The sequence below is a fragment of the Plectropomus leopardus genome, chromosome 21, assembly GCF_008729295.1.
Source record: "Plectropomus leopardus isolate mb chromosome 21, YSFRI_Pleo_2.0, whole genome shotgun sequence".
Taxonomy (NCBI): domain Eukaryota; kingdom Metazoa; phylum Chordata; class Actinopteri; order Perciformes; family Serranidae; genus Plectropomus; species Plectropomus leopardus.
Window position 1 is genome coordinate 2630835 of NC_056483.1, and position 13133 is coordinate 2643967.

General features: G+C 39.0%; 1 protein-coding gene across 1 annotated transcript in view; it reads left to right on the plus strand.

Moving 5' to 3' along the window:
* Positions 1–439: 439 nt before the first annotated feature.
* Positions 440–13133, plus strand: part of LOC121960545 (cadherin-12-like) — a 72545-nt gene continuing 59851 nt past the window's right edge. Inside the window, exon 1 of the mRNA XM_042510309.1 lies at positions 440–685. Coding sequence (XP_042366243.1) covers positions 440–685 — 246 coding nt within the window. The remainder of the gene's footprint in view (positions 686–13133) is intronic.

Genomic DNA, 13133 nt, shown 5'->3' on the forward strand with positions numbered 1-13133 from the left:
GCGCACCCCAAGCTTCTAGCATCACTTGTCAGTTAAAAACAAAGGCAAAGACTATTAGCCAGAAAAAGCCACTAAGTCACTGGTATTTATGAACAACAAGCATTAACATCCACATACATCCTTTATGAAGACCACGTGTGCTGACAGTACTGGACTGTCTAATCAGAATAATAACACTGCATCATTGATACAGTACAAGTAATGGGGATTCAGCAAAGGCAAACTTTTTAACAATGTGTTTGTTTACTTTCCTTCAGGTGATGAGCTCCATAAATCTCTGAGTGGGATCCTGACAGACCCGAGAAAACTGCTTCGTGGGCACTGGCACAGCCCCCCCCACCTCACCCATTTCCCATCACCACCTTCACTAGTTGTTTCAGTGTGGCTCAGCTCTCGTCACTGGACTTTAACTTGGGGACCTGAACCTCACAGATCGCCAATGCTAACAAGGAACTGCCTGCTGCTGTTCCTTTGGATTCTCGTCGACGAAGGCTCAGTCTCTTCTTTACGTCCACCCTTACCGCCGCTGGGACGGAGCAGGACGGGGAGGGAGCGCGCCAGGAGTTTGGTGGGCCCGATGAAGAATGGGGCGAATGGATTTCAACGGGTCAAAAGGGGCTGGGTGTGGAACCAGTTCTTTGTACTGGAGGAGTACATGGGGTCAGACCCGCAGTACGTTGGCAAGGTAAAAAGCCTTATTTTTCCAGCTTTTTATGGTGTGGGAGAAGTCATAAATCACATAGTAAGGAGCTTGGGAGAAATTGAATTGGTAGTAAATGGAGGGAGTGATAGAACGTGAGGGAGACAACATAGGAGAAAAGGAAGAGAAAAGCATACTTATATAAAACTACTGTGGTTTCAGCTGGGCAATATCAAATAAATAAAATAACACAATATGTACATGTATATAATCTACAATATTTACGGTACCGCTGTCAACTGAAATGAAATAATGGACAAATGTATTCACCAACTCTGATGGCAACTGCCGCAGGTTACCTACTTTCATTTTACACCTGGAACTAAGCCTCGCCAATTTAATCTACTAATGCTCTTGTTGTTAAACTGTCCCTGTTTGTTAGTGTTTTTAGATCTAGATGGTTTTAGGCATGGGAGGAAAATCTATACATGCTAATAGAGCTGTGCGGAGATTTCTGTGTTACACTAGCCAGACACACGTGGCTATGAAGTGGTGGGAGAATCAATAGCATGGTAGAAATAAATCTAAATTACAACCCTTGTAAAGCTGTCAGAACATCATGGTTATGAGCCAGGGGAGATGCTGACAGCAATAAAAAGACAGCAGTGAGAGCCGATAGCCTGAACTGAATCCAGACTGAGATATATACTGTACACACTTCTTTTTGTCCCCTCTCAAACCTTGGCCATCTCTGTTTTTAGTGTGGGATTTTGTATTCTCTGCTGTGGCTTAAGACCTTCGTAAGTAAACTCTGTGGGGGTTTAAGGCTAAAGTTGTAATTTGGCACTCCTAGCTTACATAGGATAATAGTAAGACTGACTTATCTGCCCCAGTGCCGCTGCAATCAGCCCTGACAAGCCATGCTGTTTGTGGAAGTCTCTGAGGCTAAAAAGGAGGGAGGGTGGAGGGAGGCTGCTGTCTGCTGCACCCTTAAGTCACTTAATCCTGGGCTGCTGCACTGCTTCAAAATAATTGACTGATTCTTTGCCATATGAAAAGCATTTGGAGATGAGATCCTCGGACCTTTGTCGTGACAATCTTGAGGGAAAGGCTTTTGCTTCAAAATGACTGTAGCTATAACAAGATAAGTGTTAAATAGATAATGCCTGGAGACCAGGAGTGCAGGGTGCTAGTAACACGTCTTCCAAGGAGTTATCGAGTGCTATCGCAAAGGCCTGTAAGGGCAACAGTTTTGTTTTCAAGGCACATAAATGAACTCTAATGGACCATGAGTCTTCGTGCAATGAATACTTGTACTACAATACATCAATGCCTAATTGTGGTAATGTATTCACTCTAGAGTGTAAACATGATTTCCATTCAGTGACCTGCAGGGTGCTGAGGCTATAGAAGCTGAGCGACTGCCACTTAACCCTCAATGGTAGAAGTGCCTTTCTGAACCAATGAAGAAGAAATTATAAACATCTTTACAAGCATAATTTCGTCACTTGTCACTGGTTCCCTCTATACCTTCCTTTCTTTGAGCAGTAACGGACATAATGTCAGCTCTTTCCTATCATGTAGTCTAGTTATGGATGCGATTTCCTCAGTAGTTATGGTTGGTTTGCATGTTTACTTGAAATCAAATTTATAAAAACAACATAAAACAAAACCTTATTCTTTGGTTCTCATTTATCAGCTAATTAGCACATGGTCGCTGCTGTGCCTTATCCTTAAAGCATCATTAAAGGAACACTTCAACTTCAAAATGACTATTTCGGTTATTCTCTGCAAGTTACCTTGAATTTGTGAAGAAAATTGGCTTTTCTTGCATGCCTCTCGAGTGAACAGAGAATCCAAAAACGGTGAACATTCTTCATAATTTGAAGTAAAGGGGGACTGCATTGAACTAAAGCAAAACTAGATCAAAACATGCCTTTAAAAACTCCTGCAGTGTAATCCAAGTCAAATCCAAGAAACCCCCAAAAAGCATGCATTTTTACGATAACAAGGTTAATCTCTTTTTGGATTCTTTGTTCACTGTAGAGGCATACCAGAAATTCAACATAACATACTGTCTGTAATATATACAAATCATTTTGTGCGTGATGTATTTTTTACAAGTTTGTAAGTTTGGTAGTTTCTGGTGCAATATTAAACACTAATAATTGTGTATGGAATTTATTCCCAATTTAACACAGTGCCCTCCAAAGAGAGGCAACAGAAGCAGATGCAGCATCCTAATTACTATGTATGTAGAGCCTATCTTCTGATCAGAGTAAAGAAGTGTGTGTGTGTGTGTGTGTGTGTGTGTGTGTGTGTCTGAATGAGTAAAAAGATATGGGTGTGAGCATGTAACTTCATGCTTTTTCAGGTGACATGGTGAGCCACTTCCCCTCAAAAATCTCTGTGTGCAGTGCTACCTTTGTGTGAATTTTGCTTCCTCCCCTCTAATCCGACTAACATATATTGAGAAAATGAGATAAACCTTTTATGTTTGGTATAAAGCACTCTGCCTACATTTTTTTTTCAATGCATAACCACATCCCCGGCCAAGAGTGGATTGTTAGCCATTTGGCTGCTTGGATTCTCTTGAAGGTGGCTTAAAACATGAACAAATCTGTTATCTCAGCCTCCAGAGAACCTGAGATTTGGAAATGTACACTTAAAGTTAAACTGAATTTTGCTTCCACTTGTTTTGATGTATTTGTGTTAATATATTACTTATCCTGAGGGCTGCCCCCTCAGTGCTGATGATTCAAATCATCAATCAGTAAACGCCTTGCTGTTTTTGGCTGCATCATTGTACGCAGAGCAACAGAGGATAAAGGCACTGCAGCTTTTACACAAACCAAGTTTTAAAATCTGGTACAGCTCTGCATCCCCTATATGATATTGAAAAATGATATTCCTAAGGTTATGGGGGGGGGGGGGGTTTCACAAATCACACACTGGCACACAATAAAATAACTATGGACTGTTTTATTTTCATGAAGCTGTAGTATGTTATATAATAAAAGTGCAAGATCATACAAGCAGAGTAAATGTTGTAACAGCTAAACTGAAAAATGGCAAACTCTATAAAGAGGTCTTTTGTTATTTGTGCCTTCAAGGCCTTGTTAGCTCTACCATCTCTGGATCAATACCAATTGTTTCATTAGGTTTCTAGGTGGGTTTCAATTTTTGTCTTAAAGTGCAAATTAACAAAAGAAAGCAATATTATTCATAAATGTCATTCATGAATGAAATTATGTGCCTTTTTTTGGTACAAAAAACTGATCATGTCAGCAAGAATACAATCTATTTTAAGAGTGTGGTATTAAATGCATCACTGGCAATTTTAATTGCAGCAGACAGATAACTACTAATTAGCGCTGGCCATTGAAAACATAATTCATATTACTAACAAGATGCGGTAATTTAGTCAGTTCTGACAGCGCACAGAATGTAAGATAACCACTGAAGGAGGAAGTGAGGAGGGTTACAACTGCTGAAGATGGAGTGGAGCGTCAGAGTACCAGTGTTACGGATCAACTATTTTGCCTATTTACTGGTGAACTTTGCCTGACTGCGCCGGTGGTTGCTTGTTGTGACGGCAGATGTTCGGCAACAACACGATAACATTCAGCTGTCCTTGAGAATGCCTAATTGTTTTCTTTTACGTTGAAATGTCAAAACATACTCATGTGAGTCTTAGGCTGTACTGAACCTAAATCAACCACAGGAAGTATTCAGGCTCATTTATAAGATCCATCACTGTACCACGAAAATAATTATCCAAGGCTACTTGGTACTAATCCATTTCACCATTACGCCGCTGTGCATAATAAAGTCTTGCATAAACAATACAGTCAGATCAGCATCAGAGCACTCTCTTTGTGCTTACAACACATTTTGGGCATCTCAGCTTCATCCCACCTCTAATTGCCCATGGTGGACAAAATTTTAAAAGCATGTGAAACTTAACCACACATCTTTCAATATCACCACACTCTCTCAAACGGTTGACTATGGGAAGCTTAATAGAGGTAGTATTTCCTTTGCATCTGGTGAATAAAAATAAAGAGAAGAAGATATAATTGGAGCTGCAACAATTAGTTAGAAGATTAGCTGACTGACTGAAAATGTATTCCCAACTTTTTAGAAAATAAGTCCAAAGTTTGACTGGTAATGAAAGTAATTGGTGGTTGCAGCCCTACAGAAAACATATTTAACTATCTTGTAGTTGTTTTTTTTCAAAATGTGACTGAGAATACTGAGCGGCAGATTCTGCAGGTGGCAATGCATTAAAAAACCAACATGACTTAACTATCTTGTTGTTGTCTTGACTGTCCTGCCTTTGCTTTGACAGACAAAGCAAAGGCAGGACAGTCAAGACAGACAGTCAAGCAAAAAGGCCTGAACAAAATCTGTATAAGGTCAACAAGAATAAAGCAAATGTCTAGAAGTTTTTAGAAAATATAAAAATAAATGCAGTAAAAGACATAAAAATAATTAAAAAGGGAGTCTAACAGTCTAAGTATTAATCGAATGTGGGTGCTCGACTGGCCTGCCTACACTCCAGACCTGTCTATCATTTAAAATGTATGAAAAAGGGCACAACACATCAACTGAAACCCCTGACTGTTGAGCAAAAGAAGCCATACATCCAGCAATAAAGGGAAATAATTTTCCTTAGAAAACTTCAATAATGGTTGTTCTTAGTTCTAAAATACTTAATGAGTCTTGATAAAAGGTTTAAATTTTAAGCTTCATACTGAAAAAAAAAAAAAAACATAAAAAAAACACTCGAGATGGTATTTGTGTGAGATATTATCTTCACAATTCATTGTTTGACTGCCTTTAAAATTTAAGTTTAAACATATTTTGAACACAACGTTAAGTCATCAAATTAGAGGTTACTCAAAACAATGATAAGACATAGAAGCTCCCTGGGCTAAGTCAGGGAGATGGGGCCTTGTTTACAATTTGATGTATGTCTGCTTATCTCTCATTTTATATGTTATTGATTTATTATTTCAAACATACACAACATACATCTCAAAGCACTAAGAAAATTTCCATTTTCCATATGCAAACCTTGCTATGTTGCAATCATATGAGATGCAGTTAAATATTAATCTTGTGCAGGGAAGGACATACCAAAAAACATTATCCATCTTTACACGCTGCGGTCTATTTCAGATTAATGAGTGCAAGCAAAGCAACATTTCTTTTCTTCTGCGACACCAGTAGAAAAATATGCCATGTCTGCATTTCCATTTGTTTTGCTGGTTGGGTATGACTACAAAATAAAGGGAATGAATTCCGTTTCAAGCTTTCATACCATTTAATGCATGTGACCTAATTTGAGAACAAAAACTGTGAAAAACAACACGTGGCAGTAATATATACATATTGATTTCACACACACACACACACACACACACACACACAATGCTATATCTTAATATATATATGCCATATATGCCAGAATGTATATATTATTGTCTTTGGTCAGACGGGTTGAGGTGGAAGACACAAACCAGAAAGGGAATGTTAGAAAACCTGAAGTTACAGCTGGGAGCTGCAACTTACACTACTTACTTAATTATCCCCTTTGCTCCCCGAGGTGCAAACAGGGTCATGACAAGATTCAGCATGGTGTTTAGCACTACTATTAGTGCCTACTGCACGCATTAATAAGGAACCAACTGCTCTGGGTCTTGCTCAAGGGCAATTGAACTGAAGTTATTTAGAAAGGTGGCTACTTGATTTTTCACATATAGTCCAGAGGTACTAAGACAGTTCTGCGGAAAATGCAACCAGTGACTTAGAATCAAATTTACTTATGTAATAGTAGAATGGAGGTATTAATACCACATTGGACATGTAAATAATTGAAAAGCAGTCTGACAAGGGTTGTTTTTTTATTTTATAGCATTTGTTCAAGTTTACGGCGAGACTGTTCCAGTGCCATCAACAATGCACAGAGAATATAACAATTACATTTTTATGTTTGTCTTCCTTTACTGTTAAAAAAAAGATCTGAATAATTACTCTGTCACTTGGGACACAAAGGACCCACGAGAACATATTGATTAGAAATCACTTGAGCCCTAACGTTTCGCATTTAATGCAAGCCTCCATGTTGTGAAAGTTCTTAAAATCGTCTGTTGACAACAACCACATTATTGCAGATTAGCAATTAAAGCCCAGAGGGCTTAAGGGGGTAAATGTAACAATCCTGTGCGCACACAATGAGATAATGCCAAGGCCTTTCCTATGCTGAGCGGTGATTATCTGCAAGAAAAATCTGCCATTAATGGTGTGGCTGTATATCAAGCCGAGCTGCTTCCTTTCACTCTCTATTAAACTCGCCGCTGAGTTCAGCAGCTATTTTTCAGCATTTCTTTTCTAGCATCATGGCACTCACCATTTGAACATAATGGTCATGAATTGCTGTGTGACATATTTTCTCTAGAATTATAGTAATGTGGCAATTCAGAATCCACTTAAAGGAACTGCGCTTGTCATTTCGGAGCATGATAAAAATAATGACCACTTACCAGCACTGGAGGTGTAATCAAAAGCAGCCAATCTCTCAGGCTTGCCATCACTAACATTGCTGAGATTGACTGACCAGATGCTACAAGGTTGTATAGACAGGGTGTGTGTAACTGTAATAAAACATTTTTGTTTTTGTAGAGTCATAGCCTTTGCCATCTCACTAATGAGGGTTTAGACCCATCACTCCATCTAAAAAAAATATCTTTGCACATCAGAAAGACTACTCTGTGTTACCTCCCACAGAAAGCAACACCAGACACAACCATGTTTTCTTTTAGTACAAATCATGGGAACATGATAGCAAGGCAATGTGCCAAAACCCTTTCAAGGGGAACTAAAAGAATTAATACACTTGGCAAGAAAATGCAGTCAGGGAATCAGTTCAATTAAAGACTAGAATTACTGCTTTGCAGTTGTATGCCTCCTAACACCAGTCAAGGTGCAGTTACAGTTTACATCCATGTCTGTGAAAACATAGATGCTTTAAACACAACTTCCCCCGGGCATCTCAACAAAATCTATACAATCAGCGCAGTTTCAAGGTGGTAACTCAAGATTTGTGTCACAAATTCATTATCTGACCAAATGTCTCCCCTTCTGTTCCTGAAATATGATTTTAAGTGATGGCGCAAGAAAAAATTTTACAGAATATTATGATGTCAAAGTGAAGCTGACCTTTCACTTTTTGAATATAAAATGCCCTCACTTAATCACTATGTCCTATTAGACATTTGTGAGGTTATATTAATCATCTGAATTCTAGACTTATGACAAAAAACATATTTTGTGATGTCACAGTGACCTTGACCTTTGATCGCCAAATTTACAGGTCATTTCTTGAGTCATTCTTGTACCAAATTTTAGGAAATTCTATCTAGGCCTATTTGAAATATTGTGTTCATGAGAATGAGACAGATGCAAGGTTACACTGACTTTCACCTTTGACAAACAAATTCTAATTAGTTAATTGTTAAGTCGAAGGGGACGGATGTGACAAATTTCAAGAAATACCATCAAGGCTGTCTTTAGATACTGGGCTTGGTGGAATGAGACACTGACCTTTAACTTTGACCACCAAAATTTCATCAGCTCATCAATGAGTCTCAGTGAAAATCTATGCTAAATTGGAAAGATTCCCGCAGGGTGTTATGAGTGAGTTATTGCAGACACAAGAATGAGAAAGCCAGAGTCAAAGTGACCTTGCCCTTTGACCTATGACCACCAAAATCTAATTAGTTCACAGTTGAGTCCAAGTGCATGTTCATGCCAACTTTGAAGAAATTACTTTGAGGTGTTCTTAAGGTATTGCAATCACCAGAATAGGGCTGGCAAAAGGACGGACAACCCAAAAACGTAGTGGCTGTCTCCAGCAGAGAGGCATAAAATACTCACTAATGCTGCAGCCATTAAATTCAGCAAGCAAAAATCATATCCATAACAGCACATGCACTGAAGGTTAAAGACTAATCCAATTGATTTAGATAAAGTCACACTAAGGACCTATACAAGTAAAAGGTAAAAAGTCCCAGTACCCTCTACTGCAATACAGAGCATGTGATGACATGCAGTGGCATGCTCCACTGCCCCATTTCACACACTTGCAGACAAAAGGTCGCTCATTTAAATACAAGTCAATAAACCACTTTTGCTAGAAAGGGCAGCCCAGTTTCTCCTACAACTTGTTTATTCCCTTGCTTCCCGCCTGACATGGAATGACCATCCTTCTTTTTATTGATGGCTCTTCCTCTCAGTCCCACCCCACACCTGGCTGAGATTTATTACTGATGTGGAGACCGCAATTTAATCTTTCAATAAGGACCTATAAGAAGGACATAAAAACCTTTTCAACAAGACTTATGCACTAGGCCCAACAAAGAGAGATTCCATCATCTGACCATATGAAATTTACCAGCCTTACTCGTGATAGTCTGTTCCGCGTTGTTAAATATGGTCCAGTTTAAATGCTTTGGAATTTAGCTGTAAAATGCATGAAAACCTGAGGCGGACGATATAAAAGCTGCAAACCTGTTTACACACTATGTTGATGACAGCCACTGGTGTAAAATACCTCAGTGGGACTGACTGCAAAGGCAGCAGGTAATTAACATCAACTCCAAAATCACCGGCTTCATAACTTGATTGCTTTTGCATTGTTGAGTGCAGAGGTCTATGCAGTGACCTACAGCTAAGCAAGGCGACTCCATGCAGAGTCTGAGCAAAATGGAAAACAATAATATTGACATTCATAAAGCGTGTCTAATAAGTAAGTGACTGTCTGACACAACAATGCTGCAATCACTGACTCGGGGACAAAGCACACAAGTACACATGTCAGCAATTACATGACCCTTGACCCTATTGATAATACAGCAATTTATAAAGTATTATACTAAGCAACATGTTTGAGTGGTGGTGAAGAAACTGCAATAAATGTGTGGAATATGTGAAATGTGCTATACTATGAAATGCTCATGCATTCTATCTATGCTATCTCTAAATTCATCAAGACAGTTACTTACGTATTTCACTGTCAAATGCAAAGTAATTTAAAAGGACTGCTCTCCTGAAGGTTATGCATGAGGTCTGCGGGCAATTCAGCGGCTCGTTAGAACATATTAAGAGGTTGAGGGCATTTACAATTGTAATGTAAGTTGATGATGAATGTTGCGGGGAAATTCAAAAAGAACATCTGAAATAAAAGCTAATGATGCCATTCATCTGTCCTGCCAAAGTAATATATTTCATGTATTTTGTCCTCATGGGTAATGGACTTTCCTCCTGAATTGCCAGGATCATATTTCCAAACGGTGGGCTAATGCCCCAATCAGTATCACTTACAACCGTGGTCAACATTTTTCCATTTGTTCCTTGACACTGATGGGCAATACTGTCGTGAATCTGGGTAGAAAATTGCATTTTGTATGTTGTATCAATATCACTGTGTTGTTTAATCAAGTGTGATATGAGAAAAGGGAATCAAGCCTTAACCCCAAGCTCTCAGATCAATAATAGTCATGTACATTAATGTGATATGTCAAAAATCATTCTGCACCATGTTATTTGCTTTGCAAGAAGAACCTCATGTGAAAACAGATATTTTTGTAAAATTTTAGTTCATATGATAAAGCTGCGTCTTATGGCATCCTATTAGTTCCTCAGATTGTTGACCTAGGTGACAGTTATATCAACAACCATGTTCGCGGGTTTTGATGAATGCCTGTCTACAGCTGCAGCTGAGATGTGCGGAAGGAGCACTGAATTTGAATTGTGCTAATACAGCTTCAGAGGTGAAAACAACTCAACAGCTTCTATCTGCTGTCACACACCCAAGGCTATATCTGTCAATCTATCCCATTTGGTCCTCTCACTCTCTCTCACATACACAACATCCCTACACATTTTCACGGTTGCATATCCACCAGGATAGCCTCCTGTGTGTATGTGTGCTACGTTTTTTCCCCTCCATCCCCATTACCTGACTGAGGCATGACACAACCCAGATAGCGAGCTCCAAGCTGTCAGCAGCAAAGAAATGACTCGCGAGCCAATATCGATCAGCTATAATAAGCTTGCAGCATTTGACACAGTGTTTTCTTTCTATCAGCAGCTCACCAGTACACCGACTGCCCACCAAAAACTTACCACGCAACCAGCAGTCGTCATGTGCTGTGACACAACACTAGCCTGACAATGCTCGAACTTGGAGCCACCTACAACATAAAGTTCCACTATGCCATTATACTGCCACTCTGTCAGCACACTACTGGGTTGGTAGGACAGTGGTTGAATACAATGCGGATTGAAGGGTAGTTTCAGACCTAATAATGAGTTGCAGCATAAAAATAAATTCAAGACAGCAGTGGGGCTGGGGATACATGCAAAGCCCCAGTGGATACAGAATGATTTACAGTGATTAACAGCATGTAGTGTGAAATCTGATGAGAGATATGTCTATGTCGAATTGATGCAAATCTAGGGGGCAAAATCACTAAACCAAGAAATACACAATATAAAAATATCCCTCTTTCTTAAAAAAGAACACAGGATAATTACTTTACAGAGTAAATATCTATATTGTAGCAGACAAAAAATAAATTATTCAATTAGGTCAAATTTGGGTTGTTGGGTGATAAATGTTTAAAATCAAATCAATATATTTTAATCAAATGTTCAAGTTCAACGTTCAAATCAAAAGAGCTGGGCGATATATCAATATTGATAATGTGATATGAGACTAGATATCAGCTTAAATTTTGGATAGTGGAATATTGTCAGTGTTGTCTTTTACCTTCCTTAAAAGAGCGCTTCAATCACATTATTAACAGTGACTTTAACTGTGGAGATGCGCTGCTCAATATTATGAGAATAAGCAAAAAAGATTCATAAAATTGTGTTTCCCAAATCACCTCTATTGTTGCCCTGTCTCACCAAATTATTTAAGTCAGTGTCAGGTTGTGGAAATAAATGGTCACATGTGTGAGTGGTGGGTGGGTGCAGGTGCAGTACTGCATGTAGTTGTGGGAATCACCAGAGTCTCCTAAATACAAAATTATCAAGATACACAAGACATGATGACATTATACAAAATATCTGCAGTTTTAAATGCTTTTTGTTATATTGAACTGTCAACATATGTTTAGAAGATAATGTTTTCAGCCAGGCTACAATGTTCAATTTTTATTTGCAATATTAATTATTCAATAATAATAATAATAATAATAATAACAGTACAATATTTGTTATATCCAGCATATTATTACCACACAAAACACTGCAATACTATGCTGTATCGTTTATTTCCCCAAACCCTAACTGCACATTATGGTTCCGGCTCAGAGGCAGGTCTTGAAAATCAGACCTATACAGAACTGTGCTCTACATAACATAATCTGCACAGATATTTCACTGCATGTAAAGATGAAAAGAACAAGTTAAGTTTGAATGTTTTTCAGAGTGTCTACTGATATGTGACTGCACTTGCTGGTGCAAGGTTGCTGGGCCATTCATGGAACAATGTTGACTCGCTATCAGCAAAGAGCTGTGGCTTCTATATGCATTCCTGAGAGGAGCTCCACATAATCCTGGGTGCAGAAATCCAATTACAGCATTTTCTACAGAGGTTGGTTACATTTTCCCTCTGAAATCACTCAAATTAATCAATATGCGGGGTTTAGTGCATAGCCAATGAGGGCCCATGTGCTGCAAATCCTGAAAGTAACAGGGAACACCCCCATCTCTCAATGCCAAGAACCCCCCCCCCAAAGAAAATTCACATTCCTAAGTATGTGAATATTCCACAGCCAGAGCGGATGAGCTATCATTCTTCCCATTTGTACCAGCGGAGTAGCTTCAGTCAATAGAAGTATTTTTCACTAATAGAAGATGAGTAATGGGCCTGCCGATATTTGTTTTGACAACACTGCTGATGCACTGGCTGGCCATCTGCATTGCCTCAACTCTTCTAGACAGGGCAAGATGGCCTAATGGCAATGGAGAACATTGTGAAAATTATAGGTCACAGCTTTGAATCCTACAATGTCTAATGCATGTCCATAAAAGGCCATAAATCCTCGCAAAATGAGGTTAAGCAAGACTCTGAACGGCTACGTGATTACTGAAACACCCCTTTCACAAAGGCATTAACTATCTAAAATGTAAAACGTTTCACAGTCTTGAAAAACTGTGAACACAGAAAGAGAGGAGAAAATCATGAATGCAAATATAATTACTCAAACAGATGGTGCGAGTTTGGGTTGTAAAAAGGAATCTTATTTCAGTTCCTCGCACTACCTGCTGTTTTTTTATAGCTGCCATGTCAACCGGTACCCTGAGCAGAGCATCTTGCTAATTATGCTTATCATGAAAAACGGAGTGTAAAGACATTCTCGACATAATACGGGTGCATATGATTCCACTGCGCCTACGAGCCGGCTCTCATTCAGTC